Source organism: Peromyscus leucopus, chromosome 16_21 (genome assembly GCF_004664715.2).
Source record: "Peromyscus leucopus breed LL Stock chromosome 16_21, UCI_PerLeu_2.1, whole genome shotgun sequence".
In the NCBI taxonomy this organism is placed as follows: domain Eukaryota; kingdom Metazoa; phylum Chordata; class Mammalia; order Rodentia; family Cricetidae; genus Peromyscus; species Peromyscus leucopus.
Window position 1 is genome coordinate 9,983,100 of NC_051084.1, and position 20,159 is coordinate 10,003,258.

Sequence of the window (20,159 nt, forward strand, 5' to 3'; positions counted from 1 at the left end):
AGGTGAGTGGGGTGGAGGAGGTGAGTGGGGTGGAGGAGGTGAGTGGGGTGGAGGAGGTGAGTGGGTGGGGGAGGAGGTGAGTGGGGTGGAGGAGGTGAGTGGGTGGGGGAGGAGGTGAGTGGGCTGAGGGAGGTGAGTGGGGTGGGGCGCGTCTGGGGCTGAGCGCCGCTGCAGACCCCTGGCTTGTGTGTGCCCCTGCCTGGCACTGGTGCTGCTGCCTGGAACCCTGGGCCCCGCTGCCTGCCTCCCAGTGTGGGATCTCCTCCTTCACTGCACTGGCCAGCTGCCTCAAGTCCTGGCTAGGGTCCGGCATCTTGGCTTTGGGAAGCACCCTGAGCCACTACAGGAGCTGGACTGGCTTCCCCCTCCCCTCCCCCTCCCCCTCTCCCCTCCCCTCCCCTCCCTTCCCTCCCCCTCTATGGTCTTGGCATCTGGCTCTGCCAGCTGCGTCACCAGCCTGCCTGCCCCCCACAGGTCAACTCTGTCAACTGCAATACCAGCTGGAAGATCAATTTATTCATGCAGTTCCGGGACCACCTGGAGGAGGTGCTGAAGGGGGTGAGTCTGGAGCCCCTTCCTCTTCCCGACCAATGACTGCCTTGGCTCTGTACCCCTTCAGCTTCCCTCTACCTCCAGGAAGTCCCCCATGTGTCCCACTGTGGGAGCCCAGGAAGGTCTCCTAGTGAGATCTGAGCTTGCTTTACACAGCAGGGCTGCACTAGGGGATGGCGTGACCATGTGCCATGTGCGTGGTCCCCAGGTGCCTGGGATGGTCTGCACTTGGCTGCGCTGGGGCAGATCTTTTGCTCCACCGCTTGGCATTCCTTTAAAAGCCCTTTAGAAGAGACAGAAGGGGCTGGTGGGTTTTGACCCAGGCCCTCCCGAGGCTATCCTGTGTTTCTGTCTGTCTCCTCTGTATTTCTATCTAAATCTCTTATCCCTCACTCAAGAGTCCCTGGGGTAAATAAATGTGGGTGCTGGCCCCCCACTTCCCAGCTATCTCTTCTTCTCTTGGCTCACCTCATTTCCTTTCCTTGCAAAGGAACATCAGAGTCCTCCCCACCCTGTCCTCCACCTTAGGGTGGCCACATCCTTGGAGCACACCTTCCTGTCTCTGGCTTTTACTCTGTGGCCTCCACATTGTGCCCTGAGCTCTCTTGGGCAAGAAAAGGCTGCTCTTGCCTGCTACCAGCAGTCAGTGCCTGCCCACCTGCCGTCGGGGGCGGGTCGGTGCCTCATCTCTGTCCCCATGCCAGTGTGTGTACTGGGGGAGGAGGCAGCTCCAGGCCAGGGAAGGGCTGGCCCGAGAGGCAGAGCCCGAGAGGCAGAGCAGCCGCTGGCCCTGCAGTGAATACCGAGCCACCCGGGCGAATGTTTGCGAAGCCTAAAAACCAGGTCTCTGATGGAGAGGCAGGTTGGGGGTAGGGTAGCAAAGAGTGTGAGGCACCCTACTTAGGAGAGTATTCTGGGGTGCTGTGGGGGTGCTAGGTCTTCTAGCAGGTGCCTTGAGGCCAGCCTGCTCCTTGCTCAGAAGTCCCAGGGTGCCCTTCGCGGCTCCCCTTCCAGGCTGTGCTTAGACACGCTGCCTCCCTTGTCCCTCTGATTGTCAACCTGGGCTCCTCAAATGCTTTCTCCCTCTGTCCACTGAACCCTCATACTGTCCGAGCGCCAGCCAGAGCCCAGCCATGTGCCCCTCCCCACAGCCTCCGGTTCTAGTCCCAGCTCTGGGCAGCGTGTATGAAACAAGCCCTGGGCCCAGCTCTGCCATCCCACACTAGCTTCTGGTGAGGCCGTCGTGGTGTTGTGGTTAGCTCCAGACAAGCTGGAGGCAAGGCGTTCTCATCAAAGCCCACCTGTCTGTCCCTTCCTCTGCACCGGCCACGCTGTCCCTGGGCTCTGCTGCAGGGACTGAGGCAGTCTGGGTACAGATGCATCGCTCACTTCCGCCTCCACCTGACAGGTGTCCCCTGAGCAGTGTCCAGAGGCAGGTTCAGTGCAGGAAGACAGATAATTGCCATGGGGTGACAACGATCATGGGGTGACAGCCCTGCTCTGAGAACCTGCTGAGTGGCCGCTGCCGCAGGGGGAGGGAATATGCAGGAGGGATTCAGGGGTGGCCCTGGGACGGAGGCAGGGACTCTCCCACTTGCCCCTGGCTGCGTGGCTCTTGGCAAGGTGCCCCCCTTCTCTGCCTGGGTAGTGTAGCGTTACCCCATCAACCCTTGTGATAAAGTGTCTGCCGGAAGTCAGAAGACACAGCGGAGGCTCAAGGACAGTAAGGACCGTATCGCAGCCCCTCACACAGTGTGAAAGCGAGGTTCAAACTCAGTTCTTGTGTAAGGTCTGGAGGCGAACAAGCCACGGCTACCACCCTCCAGCTGCCAGAGAGCAAAAGAAATGGTGGGTGGGGGGATAAGGAGAGGGTGGCCCTGGGCAGGGAGCCTGAGAAGGAAGGGGGAGTCCTTCTGCCTTCCTGGACATGGCATTAGAGGCGTTTGGAGGTACCAGGAGGGAGGGGGTGCCAGGTGGGTTGGAGTACGCAAACCTGAGGTAGAGGACTGTGCATAGCACCCGGCTGCCCTGTGGCTTCTCACTCTCAGCTCATGGGGTCCGGCGGGCTGCGTCTGAGGGACTGGGCCTTGCACAGGGTCCCTGAGCCTCGAGGCGTGACTGTGACCCCCCCCAACCCCGCCCACAGGGAGATGTGGTGCGGCTCTTCCATGCAGAGCAGGAGAAGTTCCTCACCTGTGACGAATACAAGGGCAAGCTGCAGGTGTTCCTGAGAACCACGCTGCGCCAATCCGCCACCTCAGCCACCAGCTCCAATGCACTCTGGGAGGTGGAGGTCAGAGTCCACACTCAGCTTTCACCCTCCCGCCCCCTCACCCCGTACCCTAGAGGATGGAGGGTCTGTCCCATCCTGGGGCCAGGGGAGGACCTGGGCACTTTGATCCCCACAGGCTTCCCAGGGTCTGGACTTCCTTTTCCGTCCTGGTCCCTCCTCTCCACCTCACCCTTACATGTCCCCAGGTGGTCCACCACGACCCCTGCCGAGGCGGAGCAGGACACTGGAATGGTCTGTACCGTTTCAAGCACCTGGCCACAGGCAACTACCTGGCTGCCGAGGTGAGTGAGGAGCGGAGTGTGCATGGCATCAGTGTGCTGGGGACACAGGCTGCATGTGCATGCTTGCTCATGCGCGGGCCTATGGAGAAGGGACCGTGAAGGCCTCCCCTGCACAGCTCTCCTAGGAGTCACGCGGCCTTTGGGCCTGGGATAGGCGCCTTGGAGTGCCTTCTGGGTATGACCCTGTGTTTGGGGGCGGTGCTGATAGCGTAGTAATCCCCCCTCACCTTGTACCTCCGTTCAGGAAAACCCCAGCTACAAAGGTGATGCCTCAGATCCGAAAGCAGCAGGATCGGTGAGCGGGGGCCGGGGGGGGTGTGAAAATGAGAAATAGGTGGGGTGGACGGAGAAGGCCCCTCGGGTGGGGCCTGAGAGGAAGGATGGGATCTTGCCTGACCTGGGGGTCCTCACCCCAGGGGGCCCAGGGCCGCACAGGCCGCAGGAACGCAGGCGAGAAGATCAAGTACCGTCTGGTAGCTGTGCCACATGGCAACGACATCGCCTCCCTTTTTGAGCTGGACCCCACCACGCTGCAGAAAACCGACTCCTTCGTGCCCCGGTAGGTGTGTCCCGGCTGCCCGAGGCCCTGGGTTTTGGGGGCCTCTTGGAGCTGCAGTTCTGAGACCGGTTTGAGCTGGCCTGCACGCAGGCGCGGCCTCCTTTGCTGCTCTTGGGTCTGTCCTGGGCTTACTACACAGCTCTTCTCAGCACTTGGCCCAGTCCAGCCAGGTGCTCAAGCACAAGGTGTGAGATCGTTTGCTCGCAGCCAGGCACCTGGAGAACCCAGATGCTGGCCGGTGTGTGTGTGTGTGTGTGTGTGTGTGTGTGTGTGTGTGTGTGTGTGAGGCTCCCACGCCTGTAAGGTCCCCACCAACCCTGAGAATGTAGAGTGTCACATTCCTGTGGCTGTGGCTGCAGCTTGGTTGGTGGAGCGCTTGCCTGGCAGGCACGCAGGCCTGGGTTCAGTATCTAGCACTGTGTAAGCCAAGGGAGGCGGCTCATGCCTGTAATTCCAGCAGGCAGGAGACCAGGCAGGAGGAGAATGTTATCCTCCACCACGTAGAGAGCTTGAAGCCAACTGCGGCTGCTGGAGACCTTGTCTTTAAGAATAAAGAAATAAATGAAATATCACAGGGTTGTAGAGATGACTCCGCAAATAAAGCACTTTCCGTCCAAGCGTGAGGACCGGAGTCTGCATGTCCAGCACCAGACAGAGACTGGGAATCTCCGTAGTCAGTGCAGCTAGCCAGACGCTGCTGCATGATGAGTTCCTGGTTCAACAGGAGGTCCCTGTCTCCATAGAAAAGATGGAGGATGATGGAGGAAGTGGCCTTGTGCCAACCTCCACACACTCAAGTCTGTACACACCTGTGTACACATGGGAACATCATGTGCACACACAGGTGCATGCCTCAAAACATTCCGAGCCATCCAGGCCTTAGTGTTTTCTGGCCGTGAGACCTCAGGTAGCTTGTTTCCACCACCCTGCCTCAGTGTGTCGTCTATGGAGTGGGAATATCCAGGGCCTGTCACTAGGATTTCTGGGGAACTAACAGAGGCACCGTTAGCCCCTTGTCCCTAACCCGACACCCTTGGGGGCTTGGTTTGTCCAGGTGAATCCTGGCCCCGTGTTCACCAGCAAGCATTGGTTTAGGGGTCTGCGTGCATGGGGGTACTGCAATAGAGACAGGCGCCCCCCATCCTCAGTACCCACATCGTGGAGGTGTGCCATGCACACCGTGGCGGCGTGGAGAGCAGAGGAAGAGGACCGTGTTGGGGACTGGTGAACGGAGACTGGCTGCGGTCTGTGGCACCCTCCCTCACTGGCTCCGGCCTCTCACCAGGAACTCCTATGTGCGCCTGCGGCACCTGTGCACCAACACATGGATCCAGAGCACCAACGCGCCCATCGACGTGGAGGAGGAGCGGCCCATCCGGCTCATGGTGCGGGCCCTGGTGCATGGGGCTGGGTCCTGCCGGAGCTTGTCCCGGGCACCCTGCTGACCCTTGTCTCTACAGCTGGGCACGTGCCCCACCAAGGAGGACAAGGAGGCCTTTGCCATTGTGTCCGTGCCCGTGTCTGAGATCCGCGACCTGGACTTTGCCAACGATGCCAGCTCCATGCTGGCCAGTGCTGTGGAGAAACTCAATGATGGCTTCATCAGCCAGAATGACCGCAGGTGTGCTGGGGAGGGGGGTCAGCAGGCTTTCTCGGACCGCCAGCCCCCAAATCATGACATGGAAACTTTTTTTTGGGGGGGGGTTGTTCTAGACAGGGCTTCTCTGTGTTGTTTTGGTGCCTGTCCTGGATCTCGCTCTGTAGACCAGGCTGGCCTTGAACTCATAGAGATTCGCCTGGCTCTGCCTCCTGAGTGATGGGACTAAAGGTGTGCGCCACCACTGCCCGGCATCACAGAAACTTATTATTAATCATGACTGCTTGGCCTTATGCTTGTCTCACTAGCTCTTATAACTTAATTTAACCTGTATCTCTTCATCTACATTTTACCTCAACTTTTTACCTTTCTGTCATTCTGTATGGCCTACTTTCCTTCTTCCTCTGTGCCTTCCTGGCTGGCCTTGGGCATCTTCTGCTCTTTCTCCCTCATTCTCTTCTCTTGAGCCTAAGATTCCTCCTCCTACTTATTCTCTCTGTCCACCAGCCCTGCCTGTCCCTCTCCTGCCTAGCTATTGGCCATTCGGCTTTATATTAGACCAGTCAAGCACTTTAGACAGGCAAAGCACACATCTTTACATCATTAAACAAATGTAACACATCTTTACACAGTTAAAGTAATATTCCACATTTCCCTCTTTTTCTCTAAGTAAAAAGAAAGGGTTTTAACTTTAACATAGTAAAACTATATACAATAAGAACAGTTATCAAGTAAGAATTATACTTACAGCATCCAATCCATTTATATTTGACAAATTCAGAGAAAATACTCCATTATTTATTCTATCTTGGTGAGTCCAAAGTTTTGTACTTAATTTACCTTCTATTATAACTAAGGAAAACTGTAACTATAACTAGTCTTCAACTCCATCAAAGACCCTAGAAGGATATACTATTACCTGAGTAAACAGGAAGTGCAGAGCAAGGAACTTCCAAAACTATAGGAATGACAGAGACATCTGGCTGCCTGGTCAGTCACCCCAAGGTTCCTTTGCAACTTTGGGGCATCCATCTGGCAGACTTTTCTATGAAGCAGGAATTTTGAAGGACTGTTCTGCCTTGTCTTGGCAAAGTTCGGCAGTCACCTTCTTTTGTGTCCTGCTGGTCCAGTCTGTACAGCACACTGTCACCAGTCAATGCAAGGGCAGTTTCTTACCCAAATGGCTAGCTTTGCCACAGTGAAAGCAAACTCCATATGGAGGTTCTTCGATGCCCACCATCCTTTCTGAAGTGAATTGGTGCTGTCAGGAGCCGCCATGTCTTACTGTCATGAAAAGCTGTATGTTATAAAACATCTTAAATGCCATATTCTGTAGGTCTCTGAAGCATTTGAAGATCACCTATCTATCTGAAATATATCTATTTAACCTAGAAAACATACCTAATGTGACTGCAGGTTTGATTACTATAGATGACTAACTACTAACCTCCATTTTTAATTATACATTACATTTTAAATGAGCTGCATAAGAGTAGAAACATACAGTATAACAAATATAACTTTAAATTTGTGTCAATATACCAAAATCCATACCAACGTAAAATATTTGAGGTTAATAGTTGTCTTTTTATCCTATATCCTCCCTAAATGATGACAAACATTCATAACCCACCAAATGACCAAAATCCACCCACCCACCTCTTGGGAATGTGGGTGTTGTGTTCTCTAGACTGCTTCCTCTTGCCTGAGGATAACAGCATTCCCAGGGGACCCTGAGAAAATTGAGACAATGGTCAAACCCTGGAAAAACTAGTTGTAACATTTGTCATCCAGTTTCAGAACTGTTTCCGTGCAGAGGGATCAGTATATATGTCACCTGTCTTGTCTTTCTTGGTTTATTTCTTTATGTCTGTAGCCAAGATTTTCAGGAGAGAGGTCTCCCCCAATCAAATCTGATCTTTATTAACTTTGAAGGAATCCACAGCCTTTCATTTCCTGTGGAAACAAAAGCATAACCTCTCTCCCAGTGCAATACATTTTCTGAATTCCGTTTTAAAGTTAAGACATTCCTAAAGTGTCTAGGCTGGCTTAATTCAGTACCTTTTACAATCCAGTGTCTCTCAGCAGCTGTCATTCACTCATCAGCATTCCAAAAATTCAAAATCAACAGAACACCATACAGGATTCAGACTCCCTGCGTATTTCCCATCTTTATGTGGCTTTTTTTTTCCTTTATGTTACTGTATTCTCTTTAAAGACTACCATTTTTAAACTATTTATTTTTTCCTATGATTGTCTATACCCATTTTCTTTTCTTTTCTTTTCTTTTCTTTTCTTTTCTTTCCTTTTCTTAAGCCTCTGCACATTTTTCAACACACTGTAACCTGTTTAGAGTTTCTTTTCTATCTGGACCTGTCTTTACTGCATGTCTCTAGCCTTTTCTGACCACATGAGCCATACCTTAAACTGCTAAGCAGCAGCTAGGCCCTCTGCCAGGCACAACAGCTCTGGCTCCACCCTCTCCTTGGGTCTGTGAGAGCCAATCTTGTGCCAGTGGGCCTGGCGGAGAGCTTCATCTAACTGGGAGCTGCATTCAACTTCCCCAGCTCCAGGAAGTTGGTGCCTGCAGTGTGGCAGGCGTTTTTTCTACTTAACGTGCTGGCTGCTCTAGTGCTCAGTGGACAGCAGAGCCTCTTAAAGGAGCCATATCCTTTTTTTTCCCCCAGCTTACTCAGGCCCTGTGTGGAAACTCGGGTCCCACATTGGACACCATATGTAGTAGACTTTCTCTTTGGGTTACCAACCAGCTCCCAAATAAAGACATGGAGACTTCTTATTAGTTATGAGTGCTCGGCCTTATCTTAGGCTTGTCCCACTCGCTCTTAGAACAATTTAACCTGTTTCTCCTCATTTATGTTTTGCCTCAGAGCTTTTTACCTTTCATTCTGCATGTCCTACTTTCCTGCTTCCTCCAGGTCTGTCTGTCTGTCCCCAGGCATCTCGCTCTCTTTCTTCCTTATTCTCTTCTCTTGAACCTAGATTCCTCTGCCCACCAGCCCTGCCTATCCCTCTACTGCCTAGCTATTGGCTGTTCAGCTTTTTATTAAACCAATCAGGTGCCTTAGACAGGCAAGATAAAAACAAATGCAATAAATCTTTACATTGTTAAACAAATGCACCATAAACATATCTTTACCTAGTCAAAAAAATATTCCACAACAGTGGATGGAGTTGTGGGGGGCAGCAGGAGACTCTGTGTGTGTGTGTGTGTGTGTGTGTGTGTGTAGAGTTTCTCTCTAGGGTCACAGGGGAGTTGCAAGCCAGAAACCAGGTAGATGATGTAGGACTCAGTCCCCTGGGAACTGGGCTTGCACTGCATCCCTGGAGCGGGAAGCCTGCCTCACTGCTCACATGATCCCGGAAGTAGCCTTATGGAGCCACTGAGGCTCAGGGTTAGGGGCCGTGTCCAGGGTCGCCGCATAGTTATAAGCAGTAGAATCAGCTCAGTGCAGACCCTCTCACACCAAACACGCTCCCTAGCCCCCTTCCTTGCCCAGCAGCTCTTTCTACAGCATTCTGAGCTTTGCTGTCTTGGGGCGGTTTGGGGTTCAAGGAGGGTAAGGTGTGGGGTATTTCCTAAGAGCAGTTTGGTCGGGGGAGGGGCTGATGCTGGGTTTTGCAGCAGTGACTCTGGAAAGGGCTGTTTGTCTGTGTGGGCACATGCTGGCGGGGCCCTAGGGGAGCTGCGCTCAGCACGTCACGCTTGCTGTTGTCTGGTGTTGCCCTCGGCCAGGTTTGTCATCCAGCTGCTGGAGGACCTGGTGTTTTTTGTCAGCGACGTCCCCAACAACGGGCAGAATGTCCTGGACATCATGGTCACCAAGCCCAACCGGGAGCGGCAGAAGCTGATGCGGGAGCAGAATATACTTAAGCAGGTGTGTGTGCTCTCCAGGGGCTCGTGGCTTCTCCGGAAGGGATAGCGGAGGGTGTGGCTCAGCGGGAGAGCGCCTGCCTGGAATAAGCCAGTGAAGAGCTGGGAGCATGGATCAGTGGTAGAAAGGCCTGCCTAGAACTTACCATCAAGGGTCTGGGAACATGGCTCAGCAGCAGATGCTAAAATTTACCATCGAGGGCCTTGGTGTGGATCAGGGGCAGAATCCTTGCCTGGATCCAGCAGTAGTAGAGCACTTGTGAACCCGCCCATGAGGAGCCAGAGGTGTAGGTCAGTAACTGAGCACTTGCTCAGCATATTCAAGGCAAGGGTCAAGGTGCCATCCCCGTTGGGGGAAAGATGTATCTGAGCCATGGGCACGTGCCAGCTGCCTCCCTGAGCTCCCTGCAGGGCTTGCCTCATCCGACCCCCTCCTGCAGGAGAACTGTTGTCCTCAGGATACTGACGAGGACACCGAAGCCCACAGAGGCTCTGGGCTCCTGCGAAGGGAAGCTCTGGGCTGGAGTCAGTCAGAGTTGGGGTTCCTGGGAGGATGAGGGGCGTAGGCAGGATGAGAGAGGCCCTCTCACTCTCTACACCCCACAGATCTTTGGCATCCTGAAGGCTCCGTTCCGTGACAAGGGGGGCGAAGGTCCGCTGGTGCGGTTGGAGGAACTGTCCGACCAGAAGAACGCCCCCTACCAGTACATGTTCCGCCTCTGCTACCGGGTGCTCCGGCACTCCCAGGAGGACTACCGCAAGAACCAGGTGGGCGGAGCACGGCCCCCGCTGGGCGGAGCACGGCCCCCGCTGGGTGGAGCATGAGTGGAGCATGGCCCCTGCTGGGCGGAGCATGGGCCCCGCTGGGCGGAGCATGGACTCCGCTGGGTGGAGCATGAGTGGAGCATGGCCCCTGCTGGGCGGAGCACGGCCCCCCTGGGCGGAGCACGGGCCCCGCTGGGCGGAGCATGGCCCCCGTTGGGCGGAGCATGGGTGGAGCATGGCCCCTGCTGGGCGGAGCACGGCCCCTGCTGGGCGGAGCATGGGTGGAGCATGGCCCCTGCTGGGCGGAGCATGGCCCCTGCTGGGCAGAGCACGATCCCCCCCATGGGCGGAGCACGGCCCCCGCTGGGCGGAGCACGGCCCCTGCTGGGCGGAGCACGGCCCCCGCTGGGTGGAGCTTGAGTGGAGCATGGCCCCTGCTGGGCGGAGCATGGACCCCGCTGGGCGGAGCATGGACCCCGCTGGGCGGAGCATGGGTGGAGCATGGCCCCTGCTGGGCGGAGCACGGCCCCCCTGGGCGGAGCACGGGCCCCGCTGGGCGGAGCATGGCCCCCGTTGGGCGGAGCACGGCCCCCCTGGGCGGAGCACGGGCCCCGCTGGGCGGAGCATGGCCCCCGTTGGGCGGAGCACGGCCCCTGCTGGGCGGAGCATGGGTGGAGCATGGCCCCTGCTGGGCGGAGCACGGACCCCGCTGGGCAGAGGCTCTGCTTGTGCTCCTCAGCAGGTGTCTCTAGGCACAGAAGCTGGCGGCCGGGCACTGTGGGACACTGGGTACAGGCGGCCACCAGATGGTGGGACTAGCTTCCGGGGCGCATGCCTAGCTGGGGGCTTACCCCAGGCTGCCCTGGGCTCTGCTGTTGCCATCCTAAAACACTGCTTCCTTCTCTCCTAGTCGTCTTTTGGTTTATCGAGACAGGGTCTCACTATGTAGATCTGGCTGGCCACATCCGTAGCCTAGGACTCACCGTATATAGATCACATAGGTCCGCTTGCCTCTGCCTCCCGAGTGCTGGGATTAAAGGTGTGTGCCACCTCCTAGACTAAAATTCTTCATTTTTGAACCATGTTTTCACTATTTATTTTATACCATGTAGCCAGTCTGGCTAGACAAACAAGGCCCTGGGAGGAGCCACAGAGCACAGCTCAGAAACTACGTAAAGACGAGACACCCTTCTGCTGTGGCTGTTGCTTCCATGCTTGCCCTGAAGTGGGCTTTTCAGAGCTGCTTTCTCCACAGTGTAGAGGCTCCTCACTCAGGCCCACGAGGGACTGAACACAGCTCGGAAGCCTGGCCTCCCAGCCTTTGCTCTCTGCCATTTTCTTTGGGGCACAGACTGTGTCTATCACCAAAGTTGTAACTGGAGATTTTTAGAAGAAATGCTTGGCTCTGGCAGCCTCGACAAGCTAGATTCAACCACCTATCCTGTTATTAAAGAGACCGATGATGGCCAAAAGCAGAGAGAGAGAGAGACTGAGAGACTGAGAGACTTATTTAATGTGGCCTCATTAGAAAGACAGATAGATAATAAGGTTCAGTGACTCCCCAAGTCTGTCTTTGTGTGCCAAGTTGAGCTCTGGGTTTAAATGGAAGAGGACAAGGGGCCAGAGCCGAAGATCCTGGTCACGGCTGGCTCTGCTTGCTGTCTCAGCCCAGGTCCTACAACAGATTACACGACAATCTTGTTCAGAAAAGAGAACTGCTCTGATCGTGGGGGTGCCCTGCCCTGCAGGCTCACTGTTGCTTGGGGACCACTCCTGTCACAAAGATGCATCAGTCCTGGTGTTTCCGGACTCCAGAATGACTCCAGAGGGAGGCTAAGAGGTTAGGTGGGCAGAGGCAAGCAGGAATTCGAGCCATAGCAAAGGAGACAGAATCAGGCTGGCTAGGGCTGTGGCTCAGTTGGGGGAGTGCTTGCCTGGTGTTCATGAAGCCCTGGACTCATTCCCAGCACCGTGTAAACTCATGCTTGGAATCCCAGCACTTTTAAAATCGAAGGCAGGAGGATCAGATGTCAGCCCAGCTCCACAGGAGACTGACCTGGAAGTTGGGTGTCAAGGCTCAGTAGCAGAGCAGCCTTGTCCCTTGTCCATGGCCCCAGTGACACCCCCCCCCACTTCCCCCCAGGAGCACATTGCCAAGCAGTTTGGGATGATGCAGTCACAGATTGGCTATGACATCCTGGCTGAGGACACCATCACCGCCCTGCTACACAACAATAGGAAGCTGCTGGAGAAGCATATCACCAAGACGGAGGTGGAGACCTTCGTGAGCCTCGTGCGCAAGAACCGAGAGCCCAGGTGCCCCGCCCTGTGCCTCCTTCCAGCCCTGGGGCTGGGTTTCGGGTTTTGTTCTAAAGATTTATTTGTAGGAGTGCTCTATCTGCATGTACACCTTTATGCCAGAAGAGGGCACCAGATCCCACCATAGACTGTTGTGAGCCACCGTGTGGTTGCTGGGAATTGAACTCAGGACCTCTGGAAGAGCAGTCAGTGCTCTTAACTGCTGAGCCATCTCTCCAGCCCTGTTTTTTTTTTTTGTTGTTGTTGTTGTTGTTTTGAGACAGGGTCTCACTGTGTAGCCCTGGCTATCCTGGAACTCACTATGCAGACCAGGCTGGCCTTGAACTCACAGAGGCCTGACTCTGCCTCCAGAGCACTGGGATTAAAGGCGTGCACCACCGTGTCTGGCTTCTGGTGCTGGTTGTTAGATGTTGAAACTCCTGCACTGTGTGTGCTGCCTCCTCTCCAGTTCTGGGGGCGGGGGGCTCTCAAATTCTGCTCAATGTAAAGTTCCCATGCAGATGGATACCCCCAAACCCTCCTCTGGTGACTGAGTCAGTACCTGCCTGAATGCCAACCTTAGCCTGTGTCTGCCCTGACCCCTGACTGTCTCTTCGCCCTGTCCCAGGGAGGTGCCATGGGCTGCTGCCCCTGGACAGTCTGGATGGAGGGCGGTTAGGCTTCTGGCCTGCAGGGCAGCTTCTGAGTCTGTTGCTGGCCCTGTTGACCCCACCCAGGTTCCTGGACTACCTCTCTGACCTGTGTGTGTCCAACCACATCGCCATCCCTGTCACCCAAGAGCTCATCTGCAAGTGTGTGCTGGACCCCAAGAACAGCGACATTCTTATCCAGACGGAGTGAGTGGCAGCTGCATCCCCAGGGGCTCACTGGGGTCCACACTGGGGCTGGCACTCTTGTTCCAGTGCCTGTAGTGACAGGCACTGGGTGTGTTGGGGTGGCGTGAGGGCCTGGGGGGTAGAGGGGGAATGAGCCATAGCCCTAACCTGAGCTGCCCTGGCTTGTACCCCACACAAGGCGGCGTGGACCCCTGGGGCTCAGCCTTCCTGGGGTTAGATATGGTGAGAACCGGTCTCAGAAAACAAATGAGGGGCATCGGGGCTCTGAGTGGCCAGAGGTGCCCCCCTGACCATGCTGTTGGCTGCAGGCTGCGACCCGTGAAGGAGATGGCCCAGTCTCATGAGTACCTCAGCATCGAGTACTCGGAAGAGGAAGTGTGGCTCACGTGGACGGACCGGAACAACGAACATCACGAGAAGAGTGTGAGGCAGCTGGCCCAGGAGGCGCGGGCAGGCAATGCTCACGATGAGAACGTGCTCAGTTACTACAGGTACTGGCCCGGGCGGGGGGGACCCACCCCTCCTGAGGTCCCGTGCTGTCGGGGCCTTTGCCTGGGCAGACAGGGGCCCTGTCCTCATCCCCCTGGCCCTGCACAGAGCCTTTCTCCACACAAGAACGGCCTGCGGCCCAGGCTCAGCATAGTGGCCAGGCTTTTAAAAAGCATGTCATTGTCCTGTCTCTGGGCAGGTCTCCTGTGTTTTTACTTCTCTGCTTTTGTTGTTTAATTTTTATCTCATGTTTTTAGTGTGTGTGTGTGTGTGTGTGTGTGTGTGTGTGTGTGCCCGGACGTGCGCATCTGTGTGAAAATGCACGTGTCACAGCTCCCAGGGTTGATTCCTTCCACAGTGTGGTTCCTGGGGCTTGGACTCAGGTCATCAGGCTTGGCAGTAAGCACCCATTGCCCACTGAGCTCTGTGTTTATTTTTTGTTTTATTTTTCTGTGTGGCCTGTATGTGTATCTCTGCACCAGGTGCTTGCCTGGTGCCTGTGGAGGGCTGAACAGGGCATTGGATCCCCTGGGACTGGAGTTAACAGGCAGCTGTGAGCTGCCATGTGGGCGCTGGGAATTGAACCTGGACCCTCTGGAAGAGCAGTCAGTGCTCTTAACCACTGAGCATCTCTCCAGCCCCTTATTGTTTTTGAGACAAGCTACCCTCTAACTCATGGTAGTCCTCCTGCCTCATGAGTCATCACACATGGCCTGTATTTTAGTTTGTTTGGGTTTTTGTTTGTTTTTCAAGACAGGCTGTCCTAGAACTCACGCTGTAGCCCAGGCTGGCTTCAAACCTGCCTCTGCTTCCTGGGTGCTGGGATTAAAGGTGTGTGCCGCCACCACCTGGCTTTTTTGTTTTGAGACAGTGTCTCACTCTTTAGCCCAGGCTGGTCTTGAGCTCAGGGAGATCTCCCTCCCTCCCTCCTCCCTCCTCGGGCTGGGATTATAGGTGTGAGCCAGCATGCCTGCCCAGACACGTCTGACACAGTTGCTCAGAAGCTGTGCCCGGGTACTGATGGGATATCCTCACCGCATCACCCACACCTCATACCCTGGGAAGTAGGTAGCCCCGTCCCTGTAAAGTTGGGAAACAAGCACAGGGTGTGAAAGACCTTGCGTGGTGTTTCAGGGTTGAGGCACAGTTCATATACAAGGTGGCCAGGCTCCAGGACCCCGAGGTCACGAGGTGTGGTGAGGAGGAAGAGGCCTGATGTCACCCCGAGTGAGGCACCTATTATCGTTCTCACTGACGTCAGACGCCTCTCGCCAGCGGGGTCTTCCCACTCTCCCAGCCACCCGCGGCGCCCCGGCCTAGCTGAGCCTGGAGGGGAGAGAGATGTCCTCTCTGGCAGGTGTCGGTCCTCTGCTGCACGCGGAGTCCTCACCGGGGGCCGAGCCTGCTGCCCTGGTCCCAGCTGCTGCTGTTCCGACCCACTGCCTCCTGCAGGTACCAGCTGAAGCTCTTTGCCCGCATGTGCCTGGACCGCCAGTACCTGGCCATCGACGAGATCTCCAAGCAGCTAGGCGTGGACCTGCTTTTCCTGTGCATGGCGGATGAGATGCTGCCCTTTGACCTGCGTGCCTCCTTCTGCCACCTGATGCTACACGTGCACGTGGACCGTGACCCCCAGGAGCTGGTGACGCCCGTCAAGTTTGCCCGCCTCTGGACGGAGATCCCCACGGCCATCACCATCAAGGAGTGAGAGAGTCCGGAGGGTGGGCGGCTAGTCGGGGAGGGGCACAGGGTGGCGGGGCAGGGCATGGGGACCCTCATGCCTCCTGCTTCCACCCCTAGCTATGATTCCAATCTCAACGCCTCCCGAGATGACAAGAAAAACAAATTTGCCAGCACCATGGAGTTTGTGGAAGATTACCTCAACAATGTGGTCAGTGAGGCCGTGCCCTTCGCCAATGAGGAGAAGAACAAACTCACCTTTGAGGTGGGCTGTGGATGCTTGGGGCTGGGGGTGGGGGGTGGGGCTGTGGTTCGCCCCTCCCTGGGCCTTGGTCTGCATCCAGGGATGGGTTGTAGAATCCATGACCCCGTTTTCCTGGTGCCCCCAGCCCAGCAGGGGATCGCATAGATAAGCCGAGGCTCCCCAGTGGGCAGACTCCCCAGGGCTCCGTGCCCAGAAGAGAGCCGCTAGGCTGAGTCCTCTCAACTCATCAGCCAGGGTCTGCCATTCCCAGGCCCTGCCTTCCTGGGAATTCCACCCTCCAGACACCCCTGCATCCTGGTTTTCTCTATCCTGTCGGGACCCTAACAGAGCCACGCTCTCCCCCTGGACAATCACCACGTTGGAAACCGTGCCCCCCCTCCCCGCCCAGGACACTGGTCTAACTCCACAAACCACACCTCTGTGTGTGTTGGTCCTGTCCCCGCCCAAACCATGCACGCCGGCCACACCCCCTCCCGCACTGCCGCTGTGCGCACCCCCCCACTCGCCCTCACTCCGCCCCGCCCCTCCGCAGGTGGTCAGCCTGGCGCACAATCTCATCTACTTCGGCTTCTACAGCTTCAGCGAGCTGCTGCGCCTCACACGCACACTGCTGGGCATCATTGACTGTGTCCAGGCACCCCCAGCCATGCTGCAGGCCTATGAGGAGCCTGGTGGTGAGGCTCGGCCCCCTCCTCCGTCCCTTCCTGGTCCCCACAGTGCTGCCCGCCACCGGCCCCCGCCACCCCGCTGGCCCGGGTGCTGCGATGCTCGGGTGGGGTCTTGCTTGGTCTCCAAGTTGAGTGGGATTCGGTGCGACCACTGAACGAGAGGGGGTGCAGCCCCACCAGCAGGGAGTGTGGAGAGGACGGGGGCTCTCAGTCTGCAACCCTCCCTGGTACCCCAGGACACACACTCATCTACATCGTGCTGGGGTCCGGCCCATGGTTTCGGCATTGTAGGCATAGTGGTCCCTCAGGCTTTGTAATGGCGCTCATCTCTCCACACCACCCGCTTGCTTTGGCTTGGTCCATTGTTTTCTTAGACTTGGCATAAAGCTCCCCGCCCGCCACCCCCCCGCCCCTGCACCGCACCCCCTGCCCAAGCCTGCCTGGGTTAACTCTGTCCCCTTTTAGCAATTGTCCTGCAGAGATTGGGAACCCTGCTGCCCATCCCCTGGTGACCCCCTTCTGTGACCCACAGGCAAGAACGTGCGGAGGTCCATCCAGGGCGTGGGGCACATGATGTCTACCATGGTGCTGAGCCGCAAGCAGTCCGTCTTTGGGGCCTCCAGCCTGCCTGCCGGAGCGGGTGTCCCTGAGCCGCTGGACAGGAGCAAATTTGAGGATAATGAAGACATTGTGGTGATGGAGACCAAGCTGAAGATCCTGGAGATCCTGCAGGTGCTGGGCAGGTGGGTGGGCGGTCCAGCGGCGGGGGTGGGGAGCCCTTGGTGTTCAGGGTCACAGGGTTTTGCCAGGTTATGTAGCCCAGCCCATTGGTCCTCGAGGTTCTTCTTGGACCAGCAGCACTGACATTACTTGGGACTCAATCCCCATATAGACATGCTGCTTCGTGAAGAGCAATTAATGGCGTCCCAAAGAGGGACGGGGCCCTTGTGACCAGAGGGCGTGAGGGTGACAGAGAGACCGCCCTAGGGAAGGTAGAGGTGGGGATTCTATCCCGTGAAGACAGAGTTTAGTCACGGGTCCCCACACCCTGTCTTTGTACCTCAGTTCTCCCTCCTGGAGAGGGCTGTCTGTAGAGTAGCCGGAAGGACAGTTCGGCCTGCTGACCTGGGGACTTTCTATGCATATCCTGTCATTGTCTGGCCTGGGGTGTGTGGGGGGACTGAGCAGCAGATGGGGGACTCACTGCCTTATGCTGAGTGAGAGGAGGCGCCAACCACCATCACTGGACCAGGAGCTGGGGACAGAGAGGCTTGTTTCAATGCCTTGGAGCATCCTGAGTGGTGGGGTCCCAGAGCCCATTCTGGGGTCCCCTCACCCCTCTTGGAGCAGCAGGGCTCCGGGAGACCGGTCTTCACATCGTCTGTCTGTCTAGTTCATCCTCAACGTGCGCCTGGACTACCGCATCTCCTACCTGCTGTCGGTCTTCAAGAAGGAGTTCGTGGAGGTGTTTCCCATGCAGGACAGTGGGGCGGACGGCACGGCACCCGCCTTCGATTCCACCAGTGAGCCTTGCTTCCTGCCCCCTTCCCCTCGTCTGCAGCTCCCCAACCCATCCTTTCTCCACAGTGAGGAGCAGGGCGGGGACCCTTCCTAACTGGGGAAACAGGCCCGCAGGGAAGCTAGGACCTGACTAGGGTCATCGTCACATCCCACCCGGAGCTGACCAGGGCCTGGGCTTCCTTGGGCTGCTGAACTTCCTGCCCCACGCTCTCAGCCTGGAAGCTCTGCCTCACGAAGGGGGTGGGGTGGGCATGTGGAGGGGCTGCAGGAGCATCTGGGGCTGGTGTGGACCCCCAGACTTGAGTTTCTATTTACCCCATGCCTCTCTCACTCTTGCTCCCACAGCTGCCAACATGAATCTGGACCGCATCGGGGAGCAGGCAGAGGCCATGTTTGGAGTGGGGTGAGGCTGGGCTTGAGGTGGGCTCAGGTTCAGGGTTGGGGACAGGTTGTCAACATGAGGCTTGATGTTACCCACTTTGGACAACCTGGGTTTCCTGAGGCTGAGGGCTGGTCATTCCCTCCACTGTGTCCCTCAGAAGACCCTCCCTGGCTGCCTGTCCCTCATGGTATAGGGTAAATCTAGGTCCTAGGCATTCTGGTAATTTCCCTGCTTCCTGCAGGGCAGCTGTGCCTCTGTGTTCAGCAGAGCTCGGGGCAGCTGTCCCGTCTCACAGCAGGGCGAGATGGGGCTGTTGCAGCATCCCCCTCCCCATCCCGCTATGCTGGAGTGGACCTGCCACTCAGAGCCTCTGCCAGTGGGTGCCGGCCTTCCTTGGTGTCTGGCACATTCAGTGGATCTCGTCTCAGAACTCCACTGTGACGTCATAAGATAGGGGCTGGCAATGCACTTCAGTTTGTAGAGTAGCATTCGTAAGTCCTGGGTTCGATCCCCAGAACCACATAAGCCAGGGGTGGAGTTGCACACCTGTAACCCCAGCATTCAGGAGGTGGAGGCAGAAGGGCCAGAAGCTCAAGGGCGCTACGTAGTGAGTTCGAGGCCAGCCTGGGCTACATGAGATCTTGTCTCAAAAAATAAACCAGAGCACAGTAGTGCAGAATAGATTCATAAAATAGAGCTCACAGATTTACAAGGGCAACAATGCATTGGAACAGTTATCAAAACGCTGAAGAAAACAAATCGGAAGTAACAGCTGCGTGCGCGGCTCTTTATCAGCACATCAACTAGCAGCTGCATGGGTGGGTGTAATTAGCGTGACTCCAGCTCGTGGCGGACATAAATGGGATTTCACAATTTCCATTAACAGCTCTGAGGTGATGCGAAAGTGTCTGTGGTTTTTACTGGTGGCAATCCCCCAGGCTCAGCTGGTATTCTCTCACTGAAGGAGGAGGTGTCTTCTCATCCCCCTCAGTGTGCGGGGACTACGGATCCCACACGCAGGGCTCCTGCATCAGGGGCTTGGTGGAGGGCTATCCCAAGGGTACCCAGGACAGTGAGTCCCCGTCCATGGGTGGGAAGAGGCGGATGCCGTGAGCGAGTGGTACCCCGGGTGTGGCCCTGCTGCAGCGGTGGTCGAGCCTGCCCGTGCCCTCACTCACTGGCTCCCCCTCCTGCCCACCCATGCTGGCAGGAAGACCAGCAGCATGCTAGAAGTGGATGATGAGGGCGGCCGCATGTTCCTGCGGGTGCTGCTGCACCTGACCATGCACGACTACGCACCGCTCGTCTCCGGCGCCCTGCAGCTGCTCTTCAAGCATTTCAGTCAGCGTCAGGAGGCCATGCACACCTTCAAGCAGGTGAGAGGGGCCACGGGGACCTAGCTGCTCGGAGCTTGGCAGGGACGTTGGGCCTCGCTGAAGGACTTCCAGCCTCGTTCAAATCCTTCAGGGGAGGGTCCAGCCTCAGCTACCTTTGGCACCTCCTGCCCTGACTCACTTCTTACGTTGTGGACACCCCTTGAGAGTGGGCAGTTGTGCACACCTTTGCTGATCACTCCCTGCCAAGCCTGGCTTGCAGGCATCCATCACTGAGCTGCCTGGCATCTGTCACTGTGGCATCCTGTCCCCTTGGCAGCCTCCTGTGAGATGCTTGCTGGTCAGGGCTGGCATTTAGCAAGCACTCATGATGTACTGGTCCTTGACGCCAGTCTGCATTGGTCCCCCAGCTCCCTCAGGATGTGACACCCCTCTCAACCCCCTGTGAGAGGAGGACATGGAGGTCCAGGCCCAGTGAGAGGGAGGAGGGACCACGTGTAGGCCCTAGTCCTTAGAGTTCAGGTCCCCCCTTCACCTGGGTTCAGCGACCCTGCAGTGCTTCCCTGGCCTGTTCGGCATCTGAGTGGACCAGTGACAGGTCACAGCGGTGTGTGACATGAGTTGAGTAACTGTGGCCAGTTGCTGTGTTAGCTCTCTGCAGGGAGGCTTCCTGGAGGAGGGGGCTGTAACGGACGGAGGTGACGCTTGGGTGGGGTCCTGGTCTAG

The 20,159-nt window shown here is 56.7% G+C and overlaps 1 protein-coding gene and 1 long non-coding RNA gene across 2 annotated transcripts in view; one reads left to right on the plus strand and one right to left on the minus strand.

The window, feature by feature from the left end:
* Positions 1-20,159, plus strand: part of Itpr3 (inositol 1,4,5-trisphosphate receptor type 3) — a 71,779-nt gene that overhangs the window by 32,298 nt on the left and 19,322 nt on the right. The window contains exons 7-25 of the mRNA XM_028888362.2: positions 475-558; positions 2,699-2,845; positions 3,031-3,126; positions 3,371-3,421; positions 3,543-3,685; positions 4,971-5,070; positions 5,146-5,306; positions 9,037-9,178; positions 9,781-9,942; positions 12,083-12,255; positions 12,975-13,094; positions 13,403-13,585; positions 15,036-15,287; positions 15,384-15,528; positions 16,061-16,202; positions 16,729-16,928; positions 17,590-17,719; positions 18,063-18,120; positions 19,310-19,475. Of these exons, the coding sequence (XP_028744195.1) occupies positions 475-558; positions 2,699-2,845; positions 3,031-3,126; positions 3,371-3,421; positions 3,543-3,685; positions 4,971-5,070; positions 5,146-5,306; positions 9,037-9,178; positions 9,781-9,942; positions 12,083-12,255; positions 12,975-13,094; positions 13,403-13,585; positions 15,036-15,287; positions 15,384-15,528; positions 16,061-16,202; positions 16,729-16,928; positions 17,590-17,719; positions 18,063-18,120; positions 19,310-19,475 (2,655 nt within the window). The remainder of the gene's footprint in view (positions 1-474; positions 559-2,698; positions 2,846-3,030; positions 3,127-3,370; positions 3,422-3,542; positions 3,686-4,970; positions 5,071-5,145; positions 5,307-9,036; positions 9,179-9,780; positions 9,943-12,082; positions 12,256-12,974; positions 13,095-13,402; positions 13,586-15,035; positions 15,288-15,383; positions 15,529-16,060; positions 16,203-16,728; positions 16,929-17,589; positions 17,720-18,062; positions 18,121-19,309; positions 19,476-20,159) is intronic.
* On the minus strand, positions 11,430-12,057 carry LOC119086816. The gene is made up of 2 exons (XR_005090178.1): positions 11,996-12,057; positions 11,430-11,614 (listed from the first exon to the last, which is right to left on the minus strand). It is a non-coding gene; the product is annotated as an uncharacterized LOC119086816 (long non-coding RNA).